The following is a 22,478-nucleotide window of genomic DNA, read 5'->3' on the forward strand; positions in this document are numbered from 1 at the left end:
TGCTAACCACTAGTTCATGCTTGTCCCAACATAACTTGGAAAACAGGCTGAGAAATCAAAAGTGGCAGTCAAAACAGAGCCTCTCAAATCACAATGGCATAAGAGTTATCTGCATATGCAAACATATTATTAGCAATTTAAATTTTTGTTTACCTGCAAAAATATTAAGACTGTTGATTTTGCAGTATGATCACATACAGATATATTAAACCAATGACAAAAACTACTTAAAATGTATATTATGGAATGCACTTGTTTCACACATTTCTGCCAACAAATAATGTGAAAATACAGTTTCATGAGAAGAAAGGCAATGTAGGACTAATTAAAATGCTTTTTTTTTGTCTATTATTGCTGATCAGATTCACAGTTTATTCTATATACTGTACTAAATTGTGTTGGTAATGTTTATCATGTTTAATGGGAGGTTCAGTCAGGTTTATTACAAGTTTAATAAGATAACATGCATGACAAATAATTTTTTTTACTATATAAAAGAAATATTATGACCTTGACTTCTGGCACCAGAAATGCTGATATCAGTAGACTTTTAAGCTGATTTATGATGAGCAAAATGTTCAATGCAAAAAAGGCGTTAATTTGATCTATCAACAGTGACTCACATTATAAACCAGAAGATACACTTTGTTTGACTATCAACAAAAGAACAAAACATGATATGTGGTAAACACTTGAATAGTCTTCAAACACTGCTCCACACAATAGAAGATAATGGAAAAGACCGCAAGTACATAATTAACAAAATAAGCCACAAGACATTGCATAACAAATGTTCATGACTTCAGTACCACAAGTACATAATGAACAAAAAAAGCCTCAACAAGTCACACAACAAATGTTCACAAGTACATAATGAACAAAAAAAGCCACAAGACATTACATAACAAATGTTCATGATTTTAGTATCACAAATACATAATTAACAAAAAAGCCATAATATATGACATAACAAATGTTTGTGACTTTAGTACCACAAGTACATAATAAACAACAAAAAAAAATCCACAAGATGTGACATAAATGTTAGCGACTTTAGTACCACAAGTACATAATGAACAAAAAAAAAGCCACAAGATGTGACATAAATGTTTGTGACTTTACTACCACAAGTACATGATGAACAAAAAAAAAGCCACAAGATGTGACATAAATGTTTGTGACTTTACTACCATAAGTACATGATGAACAAAAAAAAAGCCACAAAATGTGACATAAATGTTTGTGACTTTACTACCACAAGTACATGATGAACAAAAAAAAAGCCACAAGATGTGACATAAATGTTTGTGACTTTACTACCACAAGTACATTATGAACAAAAAAAAAGCCACAAGATGTGACATAAATGTTTGTAACTTTAGTGAGGAGAGAGCACAAAAGAAAAAAAGCACTTGTTCTAAGTTCTATGTTCCAGCCATCAGGGCACTACATCAAAAACAAAAAGTGAATTGTGAAGTTCTTCTGAACACAAAGTCACTGGAAAGGGTTACTATCTACAAAAGATAAATATCATAAGACCAAAGTTCACAAATATGTAAAAAATTACTATGAGGTACACATAATACAGTATTTCAAATATTTTCAAAGTCACACCATAAAATATGACTACTATGGACTAAAACTATGTATTTGTCTAGAATCAAAATGTATGATTTAGAAATATGAAGATATGCATAGATTCCTCTCTAATTAAATACTCCCTGAAGAACCTATTTTAGCTGACTTAACAGAATACATGGAAAATTATTTTTTTTACTATATAAACATACACAGAAAAAAGACAAACAGTTAGAAATGATACAGTGATTGAATTAATAAATGAATTATTTAGTGTGAATGTTGCCAGACAGAAGAAAAAATATGAAGCTAAAAAATTATAATAACAAAAAAAAAAAGGAGTTCAAAATATAAAGTGTTTGAGAAATAAGCACACAAGTTTGCTGTTAAGTAGAACACTAATGAGTATCAATGCACTATGGAAAAATAAAACACCAGTAAAATACAAATGTCTGAGGTGTACTGATGTAAGATGTGATTGAGAAGTAAATGACAAAAACATTCTTTGTTACGAAATGGGAAATAAATGACTGGGAATGGTTAAAGAGTATTTTAGAAGAATATAAGGGATGTCTTACAAACTGTGTTTATGAATAAAGTCAAAGTTTTATATGTAATGTCATCCTTTTTTTTTTTAAATAGTATTCAAAAACAGCTTTAAAGGGGTATTAATACCCTCTGGATCTTTTCAAGTGCCTCTACAAAACATAATGTAGAAGTAACAAGAAAGTTTTTGTCTTACGTGTAAAGTGTATTAAAAAATAATTGGAAAAATATTCTGACAACTTTTGGACAAAAGCAATAAATGTAGTCCCTGCTTTTATATGTACAAACAGGCATAACTAACAATTGATTAGAGACTTTCCTAATAATATATCATTGTTTTAGTTACAGGATGTTTGCTTTGTTTCATAAATTCCCAGAGTTTCAGAAGAGAAATAGTTTATAGTTACATTCAAAATTTCAAAGAAATAAATCCTACCTTATAGTCATATTCTATGATAGCTTCAGGGATATCCAACTGATCAGGTGAGATTAGATTGTACAAAAACTCAATACCAGGTAATGAATGAACCTTGTCCTTGATTGTAGAAGCAGCAAATGTTGTAAACCACCATGTCATCATCTTTAATAAGAGCACAAAGAATAACCACAATACATTAATCATATGCTACAAACAGTTAAGAAATATAAGAAATGAAATGTGTTAAACCAGAACATTTTATTTTATAGGTCTAAGTTAGTCTTACATATGTTGTGGGAAAAGTTTTGAAAAGTCTGATAAAAGATGCTTTGGAAAGTTATTTAACAAAGTTTAGACTTTCATTGGATAGTCAACATGGTTTCACTAAGGGAAAATCTTACCTTACAAATATTTTGACATTCTTTGAAAAGGTTACTGCTTACATACATGAGAGTATGGGTGTAGATTTGATGTATCTAAATTTTCAGAAAGCACTTGACAGTGCCACACAGAAGCAACTGGTAAAGAAAAAATTATCTCTATAGGTGTGTGTGTGTGGTGGGGGGGGGGGGATAAGTAACCTAATAAGTTAGCAGGATCAGTTAGCATATTGGATAGAAGAGTGGCTAGATGTAAGAAAACAGAGGGTTGTTATAAATGGAATTCAGTCAAACTGGATTAATGTCACAAGTGGGGTATCTTAGGACTCAGTCTTAGAATCTTTGCCCTTTTTGATTTAAATCAATGACAGATGAAGGAATGGTCAATAAATTACTTACATTTGCTGATGATATTAAGGTTTTGGTGTTGCTACCTGTGAATAGGATTCTGCTGCTTTACAAATAGATTTGAATTATTTATTGAGTTGGACAACTCAATGGCGGATGGATTTTAATTATAATAAATGCAAGGTTATGCATACGAGTTATCATAATTTGAGCTATAAGTATAATTTAGATGGGAATAACCTTAACAGTGTCATGAAAGAAAGGGATCTTGGTGTAATAGTTGATTAGTCTCTTAAGCCATCCAAGCAGTGTGCTGTTGTAAGTGGCACGGCAAATAGAATTTTAGATTGTATCTACAGAAATAATAATTTCATTGTATAGGTCACTGGTTAGACCACATTTGGAGTATAGTGTTCATAGTAGTGCTACGAGAATGGTGCCTGAGATGGAGGGGGTTGTCATATGGGGAGAGGTTAAGATCTCTGAAATTGTTTTCTCTTGAAAAAAAGACAGTTAGAGGGGGAACTGATTGAGGTGTTTAAGATTGTAAAGGGAACTGATTGTGTTTCGTACTTAACGGCGAGGTAGGAATCATCTTCAGCTAAGACAGTTTTATTTTTCCAACAGGGTGGTTGGCCTCTGGAATGGGTTGTCTTCAGATGTTGTGGAGGCAGTAAATTTAAGTCAGTTTAAGAGAAAGCTTGATAACTATATGAATGACAAGGGCTGGCTTTAAGAATGTTTTTCAATTTATCTATTTAATAGTTTTAGTTTAGAGGATGGGACAGCCGAGATGGACCAACAGGTCCCTTGTTGTCCCTACACATTATGTTATGCTCTTACACATAATTATATACAGTGTGGTATGTAGCTAAACTCCAAACAAAGTTTTGGATAACAAAGTAAACTTTAACAAAACTTAGTGTTTAACCAGTTTATTATAACATGTAATTATATACAGTGTGGTCTATAGTAAAACCTCAACAGACAAAATAAAAGTAAAGGTAACACAACAATCAACTTTTCATGATTAACCTGTGCTTGCTACAAAGTGTTGACATGCACATTTTACTACACAAGTTTGGTTAATTCAAAGTTTGCTATGAGAAAGCAATTAATCATATCATGTAACTATTCATGTTACATCACATTACCTTATTCAAATTGCATGGAGTGTACAGTATATGTTAAAATTTTATATTATTAAGATCACATTTTAGTAAGATAATACAGTAAACTTTATAATCAAACTGCATAAAGACTCAGAGGGGCTCATATAACTTTATTCAAGAAATGTTTCTGACAACAATAGAAGAACTACAGGTATGACAAATTAAGACATAAAGAAAGGTGAAAAAACACAAGTAAAAGTAAGTGAGATTTTACTGTTTTATCATACTTACCCTACTTCGAATAGTTGGGTGGATAATATAGAAAGCTCTCAGGTGTTTCTTGTATGTTTGGTCGAGCAAATCATATGCTTCCTTGAGAAATGTAAAGGGTATCTGATGTTCTTTTGTTGTCAATGAATGGAAATACAAAACAACGTAGTTCTGCTGTACCACTGAGTTTAGTTTGTTAATTAGGTATAGTAGTGCCTAAAAAAAAAATGTTACATTGGTCAACTTGAACAACAAATCATGATTTATTATGATACTTTAAATGCAGTGTGAAAAGTTCTTGTAAAATTACTTTTAACATGGCCTACAAGTTACTGATATCACAAGATATCTTGCATATTTTACAGATATGGTGGAAAAGTAGAGTATTTCACTTGTGCCACAGTTTTCATTTTTTCGTGTTATATTTGTATATTGGAATTGTTTATTTCTTATGTATACATTTCTGTTGTAATTACAAATATTGTTTGTCTGTTTTGTACCTCCAGATTACTGATGATGGAATTATGACGATTCCAAAATGTTTAATAAATTCTTCCTGTTATTACATTCGTGTTTTGTTTTATTAGTAAGTTATCTTTTCTGAAAAATGAGTTGCTTAATGCCATTATATTTGTTTGAATTTGTGTCATGTTGTAGAACCTATGGTATATACTAACCTTTTTTCCCAATATCCCCCACAGATGTATTTGCCTTATCTAGATATACAATTTAGCTAAGGGGAATCCCCAAGTTTTCTTGTGGTTATATGTTGTACAAATTGTCATCAAAAGTTTTGGGATTTATACAGTTATGTATTGCTTTTTTAGCCATGATAAACTTAAAAAACAACACAAAAAAGGATCAACTATGCTTTTACTTGTACTTTCAGTTGTAGAAGAGGTTTTCATCCCTATCATTACAAAAAAATCAAAGCAGACCACGATTTTTCAAAAACAAAGTTTTAATATTTGATGTCTGTATATAAATAGAGCAACTATAAGATTAATGAATAGGACATTATAAAAACAAAAGTTTCTACTGTAGCAAAACCCACAAAGTTGTGCACAGCAATTTATCATTACATTTTCAAAACATAATATTGTTGGGGTATGTAGGACTAACAAAAACCTATACAATTGCATTTCTTTTAACAATAGATATCAGAGAATCAACCAAATACAACTTTTCCATTCAAATAGTTTTTTAATTTAATATTCTTTTTATTTAAATGGAGAGATTTAGTACTTATAATAATATTTTCAATATCTATGTATAGGTAAAATAGTATTTTGGTTTCAAAATTTCTCTTCTAGAACCATATTACAATCTATACATATCCAGTACGTATAATAGGTGTTCAATATCCTTAATACCTATGTATATGTAAAATAGTTTTTGGTTTCAAGAATATATTCCTTTCTACAACTGTATTACAAATCTATACACATTTAGTACTTATAACAGGTGTAGAATATTCTTAATACCTAGGTATTGGTAAAGTTTGAAGACTATATTACATTCTAAAATAGTATTATGAATATTCACATATTTCTCTTCTTATTAAATGAACTTAGAAGCTTTTGTTAATTGTTTACTGAGTGCAAGTTATTTTAAAGTGTTTTACATTATAATCTTTTTATAAATTCTTGTTACTTTTTATAATAATATGGGTAAATTAGGAAGAATAGCTACTGAGAGGTTTTAATGGTTTATTTATGAACTCTAAGCCATCCGTTTCTTTTATAATATTTTTCATATGTATCAATACAGCATGAAAATTTGTAGAAGAAATATTTGAAATATTTTGTGTTTTATTGTTCATGACCATCTGTTTTATTCTAGAGCCAAAATAGGAGAGGTAGTTCAGGTATTGAGTAATTCTTGTCCATTTAGACTTCAAGAAACTAACTTTCCTATATTATTTAATAATATTAAACATTAAGCTGTACAATACTGATATCTAAGTCATTGTCTGTTATATCTTGTCTTTATTACACTGAGTAAGGTTTCTCCATGTTAGAAATAGTTTTTGAATGGGATTCTATACACTTATCATTATGGACTTTTGGGATTCCAAACCCTCCATCTGCTATGGTCAATTAATTGTTAGTGTTAGAATAATTTTATTATTCTATTTTTCTCACAATAGGAAAAAATATTAATTAGGTCATCAAAATACATTTTTTATTGCACGAAAACTGTAAGATAGTGTTTCTTGAGATATTGGAAACACATTTTCAGTGTAGGAAAATTATAACTTCCGATACGGTAAATTACCTCTGCTCACATAAATAGCTAGAATTCCACATTGAATAGGTGGAGGGACCAGTGCAAGGGAAAGAAGAAGCATTCGAAGTACACTCCCTAAGATGAGACAGTCAGATTCTGAGACCTGATGTGGGGAACTGCACCATTTCAGAACCAGGTATACTCTTTACCCATTGTAGAAAGATGTCACATATATGAGCAGAAAAGAAAGAAGCACATCCAATTGGGAGAAAACTATGGCTGGAAAGTGATCTGAACCATGCAATAATTATCAAACTCAATCCCAGAAATTATAAAAGTGGGTAAAATGAAAAGGATGTGCCCCTAGGTGTAGAGTGGCTAGGGTGCATGGCAAGTCAGCTACATCCAAAACCCATGCTGCTGGGAACTGACATCCACGTGGGGGTAGGATGAGGATCATACCATTGGTAAGTCAACTGCAATCCAAAACATAGCCGCCGGATGCCAACATCCAATTTTAACGTCTCACTCCCATTTGTTTTGTGTTTTATATTGGTGGATATCACGTCAGCTACACCAGCAGAACACCTCTACCCTACTCTGAACTGAATGGTTTTATAATTATTTCTATTTTTTGTTTGTATTTCATTAACCCATTCAGAAGATTGCCTCCATGGTCCACCACCCCAGTGGCTTGGAAATGGAAAGTGGTAAGAACTCTCAAACTCCACTAGAAGAAAAGGGGTAAAACACGGTGGACAGTCCAGAGGAATGACAATGCCTGAGACAGTGCAATGGGTGACCATAAAACCCTATTTTTAAAAGCAGACCATACTGATTTATTCAATACGAGGCACGGTAGGGATGGGCAGCTATCCCCTTCTGCTTTACCCATGTAGTCCATAGGTGGGCAAACTTATGAAGCAATTCTATTGTGAGGATAAACCTACATGCAATCTTGTGGAACACCCAATCTCTGCAGTGTGCATTGTGTGGCCATGGAATTATAATATGCAAGTCAACGTGGCTTAACAGTGTGGATTTGAACAGTTAAATAATACTTGGTCAGGCACCACTTGCTACAGAGCAGGATCCAAACAATAAGCATTAATAAAAGGGAAAAGGGCCACTGAAAAGGAAAACTAAGAAAAAAACAACTTACCAATCAAAGTCTCACTGAATTCTGATATTTTAGAATAGAATAGCTACAGGCAAGAGATGATAACCTGAAGATGAAGAAAATTGTGATCCTATGCAAATAGTGAGAGACAAACATATCATGGGTAGTCCACATGCCCGACTGAGACTGAAGAAGTACCTCCAAAGGACGATGAAGATGAAATGCCAATGAAAAGGTAAGGTGTTGAAGTGGGTGAGAAGACACTCAGAACAAAGTACAGGAGGAAGATGATAAAGAGGAAGAAGCCAATCAAAGAAGAGCCAGACCCAATAGGCAAAAAAGGAAGGAGAAAGAACATAAACAGAGGATGGTTGCCAAGGGAAAAAGAAGTGGGAACGGACACCACAGAAAGAAGTTGTGCATGCAATATAACAGAGAAGAGCACATACAGATCATAGAAGTCTATCTGGATCAGGATGAAGATAAAGGTGCGAAACAGAAGGAAGGGAAAGTGGCTAAATGGTGGAGTTATTCCCACGAACAATCAAAGTGTTAGAGAGGAAAAACAATCTGAAGAAAAGAGAAGATACGTAGAAAGATAAAGAGTATCTGAAACACTGATGGCAAATAAACAGACCACTGATGTCTACAGGTGAATAGGAGAAGGAAGGAAAACATATGGGAAGGAGATACAAGGAGCACTGGGAGAGTGGTTCGAACATAGGCAAAGTAAGGCAGTGCAAGACCACATTAATATCTCCATCTGGAAGGGCAGGACGCCATGGTGAATGAAAAATCCAGAAGAAACACATCCTGATCCACATCCAGAAGACCCCTGATCCAAAAGTCAAGAGAAGAAATCTACATGACTAAGTACAGTGGGTTGATCTGGAGAAAACCCTGGATCCAGAAACCAATGATGGAAAAATTCCATTTCGATTGAGAAACTTCCACGTTGGAAGGGCAAATGAAAGAGCCAGAAAAGAGACTAACCATTGGTAGAAGCTGGATCACCTTGCCAATGACCAGAGGAAAACCAAGCATGAAGACGGAGGACAGGAAGGTTTGGATGAAACACCAGTGACTGAGGGAGGTAAAGAAGGGATGGAGACAGAGGAGGAAGTTGAAGCTGGAGAAGCCATGGAAACCACAGGTGAGACAGCCAGGAAAGAACTATCAGAAGCACTGAACGTGGAGTGTCAAGGATGAACAAACTTGCCCAGAAAAGAAGGAAAACATGAGGATAAACAAATGTGTATATCCAATTCTGGCTGAAAACACTGATAGCCAGAGCAAGAAGACAAGGAACCAAAACCAAGACAATCTGTGGTAAACGGATGTAGCAAAAGCCTCAATGTGAGGAGTACTCCACTGAAGTCAAAGCCATTGGAAAACAAAAGGATCAAGAGACCACTCCATCAGATAAATGTTGTCTGGACAGGAATCCCATCCACAACAAGTGCAAAAGCACCTGGAACATGACACACAAGGATTGGAATATCGAACATGTGGGCCCAAAAGAAGATTCAACGTATGAATACAGAGGGATAGATAATGGGTGCCACCTTGGTGAATGAGATAAGTAACCACTGAAGAAAAATTGGAATGGATCATTACCAGACAATTTCTGGCCACCTAGAAGAAATGAACCAAAACACGACCTACGGCAAGAAGCTCCAGGACATTGATAGAATAAGACTTCTCAGCCATACACCAAAAACCCTCGAATCTTTCAGTTTATCAAATCATGCACCCCTTCCCCAAAGAGATACATCCATGAAATGTGGAAAACTGGATGGGGAGGAGAAAGCAGGACACCTGCCAATGTGCGAGTCATATCTAACCACCAACGCTGATCAACAACAAGGGTAGGATGATGGATAATAAGAGCCAACAAAGGATCCCTGCAAAATCCCACTGGTTGTGAAAAGCCCACAAAAGAGCCTGCATATGAGTCTCACCTAAGGTTATAAGGGCCATCATGGAAGATCACATTACATCCACGTGCTGTAATTGAACTGAAAACCTATCAAACAAAGTCAAAGAGGAGAAGGGCAGGCCCGACAGAGATGTGTGTAGAAAAACAAACAAACACCCAAAAGGATTTCTCGAACTTGATTAACAGCCCATTATAACTGCCTCCAGGAGCAGCTGATAAGGGTAACAGGTGAACTCCTGTTTGGAGGGAGCAAATAGTAGCCAAAGAAAGAGGAAAGTGCAACCCGAAAGCATATAAATGATGAATGAATGCTCTGAATGCCAGACACAACATATAGGGCCAAAGCAAGTTTGGCCGGCAGTGCATGAAGCACAGAAACCACCCTGTGGAGAATAAACCAAAGAGTGATGAAATATCGGGATATGCAAATAATCATTTGTGATATTCCCCTTTGTCCTCAATAAACTTGTAGAAAAAGCCCACCTGAGGTTGAGAAATGACTCCAACATAAAATGGGGCAGATAGAAATTTATAATGAGGCGGGACAAACCTAGTACAGTCAACAGTCTCTGGTTTGGCACGAGGACAACAAACAGCCTGGAGAGAGATGATGAACAGGAGAGATGCAGGTTGGTGGAAGGATCCCAAGTCATGGGGAAGGAAAAGGGTACCAGGGACAAAGGAGGTGGGGAAAGAAAAAAAAGGATAAGTCCCTCTGATAAAACCTGAAGAACCCATGGTACTGTAGTGAATGATCACCAAATGATCAACAATATAATACAGACAAGCTCCCACTGGGCCAGAACTCTCTGGTTAGTCTCCAGTACTGTTGGTGACCTGCCCATCAACAGTGAGAAACCCCTGGAAGGGAGACAGGGATGGGTAGATAAGGACCAGGATGGCGAAGAAATAGGGACATATCACGGCTCCAACTGCATGAAATGTGCAATCAAAGAGGAAATGGTCGAGTGTTGATCAAATAACACACGAGATTTCAAAGTCTCAGATACATGATCGAAAACATATCACCAAAGAAAATACAGATACCCCAAAAAGAAAGAGGTGGCAAAAGTACCTGGGTCACATCAAGATCCAGAAAATCCCAATGACAGTGAAACCACATGTGTAAAGTGAGAGATGAAGAAGACAAACGAGCCCGAAGGTAATAAGGAATCATAGAAAAATGGGTAATTGGATAAAACATAACATACCCGAGAAATCATGTCGAAAAATACTGTATTAGGGCTAGCTGATTCTGCAGGAGAGGTAGAGAAAAACATGGCAAAATCCGGTGGGAACATAAACCTCAGAATTCATTGTAGAAATACATAAATCACACAAAAATGTTAGATGTAAGTTATGCGAGTGTGAGAAAAAACATAAAGACTGTGAAATTAAGATTTCTTCAATATAAAGAAAAAATAGTAATAATGAAAAAATCCCACTTCAGAAATTAAACTATTAAAATCACACAAAGAGCACCAAAAGAAAAAACATCTGAAAACAAGTGATGCAAAACTAGAAGTGTTAGTCCGGTAGATTGAATAGAAGGAGTCACATGTTTCACGAGAGTGTCGTACTTTTATTGGTGGAGGGTTGATGCATGATGATTTACATGAGAGATGCATTGGTATCAGTCAATTCCAATGGAGGAGAGATAGAGGGCTTTTGGTATGTGTAAAAGATTTTTGCATATAGAGGGCAGCACTTTACAGGAATAGCTATTTATGTGAACAGAGGTAATGTAACATAATGGAAACCCACCCTAAGGACCTCTGACATGACTTTGGCATTTTAATGCCTTTTCATCCTTAATTTCAGATGCAGAGTGCTAAGAAAACTTTGAGAATCACTTCTCAGCCAAAATTTATAAGAATGTTATTCCATATGTACCATTTTCTGCATTTCATCTGCTGAGTTTCCATTACATTTTTATTCCTGTGTATTTTTAGATTAAGAACAAATGAAATCTCACTCACAAAAAATATTATATATATATAATGTAAGTTTCAGAAAGGATTACACATGTTGTGTGTGTTAACAACTATTCCTGCCTTGGGTTTCTTTTTATCAAAAGTGACTTTATCTTTCTGATCAGAGGTAATGTTCTGTGTGTATCCTACGTTACTAGGTAATTTCTTTATGAAATGGTAACATATCAATCTTTTAATGTATTAAATATCTTCAAGTCAGTTTTTCCTTCTTTGTATGTCCAGGTTTGTGTTTCAAATGTGAGTAAAAAATGTCATTAACAAATGTTAGTCAATAACTCAAAGTTCATATGTTTAAGCTAATGTTCCATGTAGTAATTTTTTTTTATCTGACCTAATGTTGTGTGCATCTGGTTAGCAATTAATTATTACCTTTGCATGTCTAAGCTAATGTTGTGTGCATCTAGTGTTAGCAATCAGTTTTTTATCCTTGTATGTCTGAGCTAGTGTGTGCATCTGGTGTAGCAATCAGTTATTATCTTTATATATGTCTGAGCTAATGTTGTGTGCATCTGGTGTTAGCAATTAGTCATATGCTGTATGACTGAGTAACAAGTAGTACAGTGTGAATAACACGATTATAAATTTTTCATTTTTTATATCTTAGACACTGTTCAATGCATTACACATTAGCAAGTAAGCTCTCAATCAAATTATTTCTTGATCTTTGTATGTCTTACCATACCTACTGATCCTTTTATCAAATATAGACAATTTTTCTTTTTTTATGTATGACCCACTCTTTTGTGTATGAAGAATCAAATATTCTACTTTTATCTTTATTATGCTATAAAAATTCAATTAAAAAATACAATTTTGCATTCATCACTTTGAAAATGAATTACATTTTCCCATTGATAATAAAAATAAGAGGATGTACATAAAAAAATATCACAAAATTATGTCTGATAAAAATCATTAGCTTCTAGTCCAGTGTTTTAACAATACATAATATTGACTTAAGAACAAGAATACAGAATGTTCAAGCTAAGTGTCAGTTCTGCTAATGGACAGTATTATCAAGCTAGACTTGAGTTCTGCTAATGGACAGTATTATCAAGCTAGACTTGAGTTCTACTAGTGGATACTATTATCAAGCTAGACTTGAGTTCTACTAATGGATACTATAACTAAACTAGGTGTGAATTCTATTAATGGATATTATTACTAAGATAAGGTGTGAGTTCTGCTAATGGATAGTATTATTTACTAAGATAGGTGTGATTTCTTTTAAATATAATTTTCAAGATGATGTAAGAATAATAGTACTTCATTCTCAATATCACTTCAGAAGCATATGCTTGTGTAAAGTGAATAATGACATATTTTTTCATTACTATCTACCCGAGTTTTAAATATAGTTTGTACCTTGATAGTTATAACCTATCAGGTTTTAAACATTTACTATCTAACTAACTAAGGATAGATATGGTGTACAGAAAAACTTTGTATTTAATTACTTATTTGATTTTAACTATTATACAGGTGTCCATTATTCATAATTATGAATCTAGTAATGAAATCAATGGTGAAGAAGTTTGCAAGTTAGAGGAGTAAAATAAAAAGAGAAATACTCCAGTTAGCTACTATTTACTCAAGGACAAATAACAGATATTGAGGATCACAATTCAACAAAAAGAAGTCTCATAGCTAAACAGAAAAAAGGTATATCAACTAAACTTGGCGACAGCAAAAGAAAACTGGACTGAGATCGAGAAAAGTATTTGGAACTGCACAAAGAAGGACACTGATAAATTTGTCTGTTGAATGATTTCTCAAGAAGCTACTTGACAGTTATCTGAGCAAGCCATCCTTACTTTTGAAATGATAGCCTATAGGGAAGGCAACTGGTCAAAACCACCCAATGTTAACTCTTGGGCTATGCTTTACTAACAAACAGAGGGAATGACCATCATGATATGCTGAAAAGACCAGAATGTTTGGTGAACATTGATAAATATAAGAATAAATTAAGTCAGAAACTTAAAAATTTAACTCATAAAGAAAATGAAATCAAATTAAATCTATTACCTCAAAAGTATAAGAAGTTTCTTGAAAATACTAAAATTGTGAATAAATCAGGTGTGAAATTTGGTAGTAAACAGTTAGGTGTATTAAAAAAGGAGGTTTTTCTTGCAATTTATCAAATTATAGTAAGGAAGAAATTATAACAGATGTTGAAATTAATTTAAGTAAAGTAAGAAATTCAAATGGCAAATAATGTAAATGTAATTAGACTGTTATAAACTTTTGCAAAAATTTTGTAATAATTTCAATAAACAAAATACAGACGTAAAACCCAAAAAATTGTTAATATAAAATATCATTATTCTTGTAAAGTATAGACGGGGGATAATTTGTTACATTTATTAAAAGTGAATATATATAATAAGTTGGTTGACGACACAATAAAAGAGAGTATGTATGAACAACATCTAGTATCATGATGTGTCAAAAATTGTTTAATTCTAACTCCCTATGAAAAAAATTATTGTAGCAATCAAATTCATTACCCCAAGGTTTTATGCAGCCCCAAAAGCACAAAGTAAAAGATGATTTGTTTACTTTAGTGCAATGTTATACAATGGGCTGTTTGCACTCTGTCCACCACAGGAAATCAAACCAGGGATTTTGTATAGAATAGTAAATTGGTAAACTTCTTACCACTGACCCACCGAATGACCAAGTAATTTTTCCAGATGGGTCATGGGTGAAAGACCATGTCATTGAATTTGTTTACTTACATTCAAAATTTTATTGAACTACTAGTTCATGAAGCTATGTCAATAAGTTTGGTATCAATCTGTAGATTATAATTCAAATTTTAATATTATATGTTACTCAATTTTTTAATTTAAAGGCAAATATTAAAAAAACACAAAGAAACATCGATTATTGTTTGTCACATGGTATGTTGAATTCAGTACTGGTTCAAATTAGATGTTTGTGAAATCAAAATACTAAGTCTATAGTTTCATACGAATTAGATACTCAAATTAAAGATATTGACAAGCTAAATATAAAATAAGAGCCTGTTATCTTTTCAATTTGTTAAGATATTTCTCATGTAATAAATCAAACACAGTGGCACCCCCACCCACCCACCTCTTTCCATTTTTGTCAACACTCCCTTATATACATTTACTTATATATATGACATGAATAACTAATCGATGTTCCTCTAGTAGCTTTCTTGGCCATTTTAAGGTGTTTGGACACCATCTCTTTCTTTCAAACCAAGATTTTAAGGAAGCAGGTTGTGTCTTTAGTCTGGTAAATTATAGTGGAATTCTGTGGTATTGATATAGTAATTGATGATTGTTTGGTTATTCAAATGTATATATAAAATCTAAAAAATTATTTCATTCAATATACTCCACGTGCAAAATATTAAAAGGCTTAGCAACCTAAGACAAACAGCAACTGAGTACAATGGTCGTAACTAGAAGAGATAATTGTTTGCTTTACTTCTTTATTTCCTATTCTATGTTTCAAGAAAAATAAGTTTAAAACTTATTTCTAAATAGTAATAATCTATATAAATATATAATGTATAATAATTGAAATGTGACTGTATTTTATAAAATACTAATCTATTAAAACACAGCCAAGACAGGTCACTTTGTAAAGACTAAAGGTCAGTTTTATGTTATTGGATACAGTAACATGAGAGCATATGAGCCTCATCATTGTAACTTTTGTATTGTTAGCCAGGCATGGCTGAAATAAATATCTATAAATGTATAGTGTTATGAGGTTTAAGCTATTTAGTCTAAACATTTATGTTTTCGTATTATAATTTTTAGTCATTCTAGAACAAAAAAAAGTATAATTTATAATTATTTCTTCATTTTTTTAATGTGGTCATGATGTCAGTCAAATCGAAAAAACTCATACAGAGATTCATTAATTAAAATAACAGATAAAATATTAAGTTTTTCTTAAGAAATATTTGATAACTATCTGGACATTATAAAGATTTTGCAAGTGAAATGTGAAGATTTTCTGATGCACAAAAGTATTTTTAATCTTAAAATGAAAATTACTTGGCATGATGGATAGGCAACATGTGAAAAGAAAAAAAAGGCATGATAAAAACATTGCTTTACAAACTTTAAGACAGAATAAAAAAAAATTGATATTTTGCGTAGAAAAGCATTCTAATTTTTACTGATAATCTGCCAAATTTCATTAACAAACACTTACTAATTTTAAAGTTATAGCATGAGAACTATAACAAGCACAAAATGGTTATGAGGTTGGTCCCAGGGACCAAGCCCATGCTGAAAGAGTTAAAGACAGATTTAGACCCATAGTATCAAATATAGATACATCATTGCATGACTTAAAATTAATTCTTTTTTCAGATAAAAAAATACGTAAACAGTTAAAAATTCAATGGATTTCATACAGAGGATAGAAAGTGACTTTAGTAATGAATTGAATTGAAAATGTATTTCCAATAATACTTACCTCCTTTCAACACTACAGCTATTATTTGACTGGCAGGGTTTCTTCCTTTGCCCATCTAAACATTGGTCTCACTTTTTCTTGCTTGCTCCAGTCTTTTATATTCCACTTAATTGCCCTTGGCAATATTTGTCTCATGACACTCTCCACCTATATCAATGCACCCTCTCTCCTGGTACTGTATATAAGTACTTCATTCACATAATGTTATCACTTTTTCGAGACTGACTCCATCCCAGTCTCTTAGTGGGGAGGAAGGGCGGGAAAGTGTGATGGAGGCAAGTATTATTGGAAATACATTTTCAATTTAGGAAAATGATAACTTCTAATACATACATACATACCTCCCCTCCCACTAGAATCCCACATAGATCATGGGTGTGTCAATAGAAGATTGGCACCCTAGTGAGGGAACTGCACTACATCCAGAACAGGTATACTCTTCACCCCAAACTTATTCCTGTATCATGGGTGGAATTGTATATGAGCGGTCATCACTATAGGCCAGCCCCAACCAGATAGCCGAGGTTCCACTACTCGAGGTTGAAATTAAGGGGCCTTGGTCCCTATATCTCACACTAGTGGCTAAGGTATTTTAACCACAACATTATATCTACATATACTTATGAGTGGATCCCAACCTGTAGCCATAGAGTGATGCATTCCGAGCCACTAGAATCATGACAAGAAAGTAAGCAACAACAAAGTGGACAAGCCTTCTCCACCGAAAGGGAACACCCCAGGCTCAGAACAACGGGAACAATGTATGCCTTGCTCAACCAAGGGAAACAGAATTCATTAGGTCAGGAAAGATGAACATTCATCCTCACTCCCCCAACTGTGTGGGTAAGGTACATTCCACTTACTCCCAGAATTATGGGGAGGACGTGGAACAACTGTGCTCAACCAAGGATCGAGGATGGTACCATTTCGTGTACAGAATTATGAGGAGATAGTGGCCGTCTTCCATGAACAATGTACTGAGTCTATATTGATCATGCAGAAGGGTCATGCACACTCCCAACCAGATAGCGGAGCATCAAATCTGAACCAGTATTATAAGTGGGCTCCAGCATATGCTGGTGCCACTCCTACTGACATCTGGGAAAAACATTCAGGGACCCGGATGGAGGGTCCCCAACTTCACCCTCCTCTCCAAGAGTAGAGGAATTCACTGTAATACTGGAAGAAAAGCCTCTGTCCACCACCCCAGTGACTGGAAACTGGGTGTGTTAAGGACTCCCTAGCTCCACTAGTAGAATCTGGGGGGGTAATGTGCATTGAGGAGCTCTGATGAAAAGTGCTCTGAAAACAGTGCAATAGGTGAACCAAGTTCCCTAAGTTTTAAAAAGCAAACTGATCCTGATTTATTCAATCTGATGGTTGGCAGGAATGGGCAGGATCCTCTTATGTTTTACTCATGATAGTCAATGAGTGGCGGTCCAGCACAGTATTGTAACACCACTTAATGAGCTCCTAGGGAGGTCTTATGAAACACCTCATTTTTACAGAGCCTGTTGCAACCTGTATAATGTATATTGAATTAGTGATTGTTAGTGCAGAATTGGTTTGATAAAAGCACACTTGCCACAGAGTGGGACTCTATGAACATGATGTAAGGAACCCTGAAAGGTAGTAAGAAATTACCCCTCTGTATATTCTAGCTGAAATGGTTAAGATAGCTATAGGGGGTAGGCAAAAATCCTCAGATGAAAAGACTGCCAGATCAGGTAAATAATGTGTGATAGAAGTATTGGGGGAGGTCCACATACCAGCCTGCACAATGACTTCCAGTGAGCAATTTGAACAGGCCATTAAAGACATAAAAATGTGACAAATCTGATTAGACATGACTCGCAGAAGAATCCTCATTTTCAAAGATAGTCAAGAAGAAAAGTTGTTGTCTAGTATCTCTAAAGGTATTAGATCAGGCAACAAAACCTTCAAGACCCTCACTTAACATGATCAGATGAATAGGTGAAAAGAACTTTAACCCCTTTCTTGATTGACAGTGTCTTGGATAAGAACTGGTCAGAGGATGTAGACAGAATGAGAAAGCGGTCTATGGACAAACAATGCAAATCACTCAGACGGGTGATTTCTGTAGGTCAGCAGCCACAAGAAATAAACCTTCAAGTAAAGGGGATACATAGCATATAAGAGTCAGGGCACAAAAAGGTGTTCAGAAAGAGCCTGTACTGTACCCTTAATATACCTGTTAGGTAACTGGAATGGGCATTTGGGAACAAGGACTCAAAGCTACTTGAGGAATAAAAAGAGTACTGAGGACTCAAACATTATGTAGTCGCAATAATCGAACGGTAGTCGATAGGGCCATCTTAAACAGGGTGACTGTGGAATATACAAAAACCTCTGCCAAAGAGTCAGGTAAAAAAAAAACGAGTTATGGTTGGCACTTCTGCACGAAATGGGTTCAACCTCCTTTCAATACACCATTGCTGATTTGTCTGTCATTTACATTGACAAATGTTCATCTCAGAATAAGCAAAAACTAAGACAGATACATGGCAACCTTAGAAATTAAACCCTGATGCTGTGTAAAAGACTGCATAATCTCCATGCCTGAAACTTGAGGTACTGGATATCTGGGTGTACCAAGGCAGATCATGGCTATCTCTATAATAATAGATGAAAAAGAAATGGAAGAGGTTGACACGCTGGAAGGTACTGTAAAAGCAAAACCCAGGGTATAGGAGTTAATATGGTGCTATCAACAGGATCCGACAATGGGTGGAAATAAATCATATTGAGTATTCTGCATAACATATGAAGGGGAGAGAAGGACAGAGTTATAATCCTGTCCTGTCCTGATAGAATCCATCCATTGCCAAAGCCCGAAGATGAGGTACTGGAGACCAAATTTCCAGCAGCTGGGTAATCCAATGAGAGGCCAATCCAACAGAACCTTGCGATGCAGCATCTATTCTGTCAGGAGAATCTGTTTGAATTGAGACAATTGACCTGCTATTGCAGGCATCACCCGTGGAACGTGGCAAGCTAATATGGTGATATGATAGGAATAGTCCCGAGAAAGGAGGTCCAAAATTCAAAAACAAGGAGCTGCAAGTGCCTCCTTAATGAGAAACACAAGACACCACCATGGAATTGGCAGAGTGAAACCTGATGATTTTCCCCTTAATAAGCCCAGGCCATGAGGCATTCATTGCCTGTTGAAGACCAAGAAAGACTAAAACATAGTGTAGGGAAATGTCTTTGTCCGTGCATAGACCCTGGATTCCTGATTCTTGTGATATGCACCCCATCTGTGAAAGTAGAATGAGGATGTGACGTTCTGACAATTGACAGGATAGTGCCAGCAGAAACCAGTCATCCATAAAATGGGGTGTACATAGTGCAATGGAGTGGAAGCGACGAGGAAATTCGTACAATACTGTAGAACTTACGTGAAGCCAAAGTGAGTCTGAAGGTAAAAACCTGAAACAGCAATACCTGACCCTTGTGCACAACAAACACTGATAGTGGTGGGACTCTACCACTATGGCAATGTGTAGATAGAAGCCAACTACAGCTAATGTGGATATCTACAATCCCAGTAAAAATGTCAATTCAGACTAATGAATGTGTAACTTGTGAGCCTAGGAGAATCTAGGCATGGATATAGATGAGAAAGATCTATGACTGGCTTCTGCTGCTCTGTCAAATCGCCAGTGGCATCAGTTATTATTGTATACCTTCAGGGTCTGTGGGGGCTTGTCTCTGAGAATTTCCGGACGTGTGGTAACCTTAACCACAGATCCAGAAGCACTGTAGGTCCTTGATTCAGGATTCGTCATTCAGTTGATATCTTTACTTCTATTATCCACCCAACCTGTGGGGTTTCTGTCACTTGTAGATCATTGAAATTTGGAACTTAGTTTGAGGGATATCAGAGTTTGGTTGGTCTGGGGGTAGCGAGTGCACATTGCTAGTTCTTCCAAGGTTTTATTCCTGTCTGCACAGGTCCAACAACTTAATCCATCCACATTTGATGGGAAATCACAGGAGTAATTCATTTCAAACTCCTCAATCCAAAGTGGCCTGTCAATGCAGAGATCTATACTTAGCAACTGGAACGTTTAAATCAAGCTCTACATCAGAAATGCCTTTCACTCGTCAATTAGAAAGGTGTTCTTCTCAACAACAATGCATGTCCATATGTGGCATGTTTGATGCAACACAAGATTATGGAGTTGGGTTGGGAAGTTCTCCCCCCCCTACCATATTCTCAAGATACGGCACCATTAAATTACCATCTTTTTCTTTTGCTGCAGTGCCATCTTAATGGGAAAACGTATGCAAATGTGGATGGTGTTAAACAAGACATCAACATTTTTTTTTGCTTCAAAGCCAAGTGATTTCTTCAACTCTTTTAGCACGAGCTCGTTCCCTGGGACTGGCCTCGTAACCATTTTGTCCTTTTTTTATAGTTTTCATGCTATAACTTTTAAATTAGTAAGCAAATGTTTTCGAAATTTAGCATATTATCAGTAAACATTACAATGCTTTCACACACAAAATATCTAAATTTTTTAATAAGTATTAAGGTTTATAAAGCAATGTTTTTCCCATGTCCATTTTTTCTTTTTGCATGTTGCCTATCTACCATGCAAAGTAATATTCATTTTAATATTAAAAATACTTTTATACATCAGATAATTTTGAAATTTCACATGCAAAATCTTTATAATGTCAAGGTAGTTATCAAGCATTTCTTAAGAAAAAACTATATTTTATCTGTTATATTCAGTAATTAATCTCTGTATGGGTTCAGTAGATTTGACCAATCTTTCAACCACCATAAAAAATTAGGAAATAAATATAAATTATGCCTCTTTCATTCCAGAATGAACACAAATTATAACACAAAAACATAAATGTTTAGACTAAATAGCTTAAATCTCATAACATTACACATTTATAAATATTTATTATATTGACCTTTAAGACGTGCCTGGCTAACAATACAGAAGTTACAATGATGTGGCTCACTCATGTTACTGTATCAAATAACATAAACTGACCTTTGGTCTGTGCAATGTAAGTTGTCTTGGCTGTGTTTTAGTAGACTAGTATTTTGCAAAATACAGTCACATTTCAATTATTATCCATTATATATGTATACAGGTTATTGCCATTTTGAAATATGTTCTTAAACATACTTTCCCTAAAACATAGAACAGTAAATAAGAAATAAAGCAAACAATTATCTTTTCCAGTTATGACCTTTGTACTCGGTTGCTGCTTTACATAGGTTGCTAAGCCTCTAAAAATTTTTCATGTGGAGGATATGAAACAAAATATATATTTTTAGGTTTTATATATATACATTTGAATAACTTAAAAATACTACATCAATACCATAGAACTCCACTATAATTTATAAAGCTTAGTAATTAAGATGTATTTTAATCTAAAAAAATATGAAATTTCTGGCAGACTAAAAACACACACTACCTTGTTGAAATATTGGTTCAAAAGAAATGGCACCAAGTCCGTTAAAATGACTGAGAATGCCACTAGGGGGACATTCTGAGCTTCCGACTGGTTATTCATGTCATATATAGAAGTGTATATAAGGGAGCATTTCCAAAAATAGAAAGAGATGGGTGGGGTGCCACTGTTTGATTTATTACATGAGAAATATCTTAGCAAACTGAAAAGTTAAGAGGCTCTTATTTTATATTCTAGCTTGTCAATATCGGCGATTTGAGTCTCTAATTCAGTTGAAACTATAGACTTAGTATTTTGACATCACAAACATCTAACCTGAACCAGTGCTGCATTCAACATACCATGTGACACAAAAATCGATGCTTATCTGTGTTTTTTAATACTTGCTTTTAAATTAAGAGTAATATATAGTACTAAAACTTCAATTATAATCTACAGTTTGACACTAAAGTTATTGACATAAATTCATGAAATAGTAGATTTTGAATGCGAGTCAACAAACGAGATGACATGGCCTTTCTCCCACGACCCATGTCAAAAGGGTTAACCAGGGCATTAACAACCTGACTGTAAGATGGAAAAGCATCATCGATAAGAATGGAGAC

General features: G+C 34.7%; 1 protein-coding gene across 1 annotated transcript in view; it reads right to left on the minus strand.

The window, feature by feature from the left end:
• Positions 1-22,478, minus strand: part of LOC106462357 (protein GDAP2 homolog) — a 136,517-nt gene that overhangs the window by 20,506 nt on the left and 93,533 nt on the right. Inside the window, exons 9-10 of the mRNA XM_013922275.2 lie at positions 4,674-4,868; positions 2,561-2,704 (exon numbers count right to left, since the gene is read on the minus strand). Coding sequence (XP_013777729.1) covers positions 2,561-2,704; positions 4,674-4,868 — 339 coding nt within the window. The remainder of the gene's footprint in view (positions 1-2,560; positions 2,705-4,673; positions 4,869-22,478) is intronic.

This window comes from Limulus polyphemus, unplaced genomic scaffold (assembly GCF_000517525.1).
Source record: "Limulus polyphemus unplaced genomic scaffold, Limulus_polyphemus-2.1.2 Scaffold1149, whole genome shotgun sequence".
NCBI classification, from domain to species: domain Eukaryota; kingdom Metazoa; phylum Arthropoda; class Merostomata; order Xiphosura; family Limulidae; genus Limulus; species Limulus polyphemus.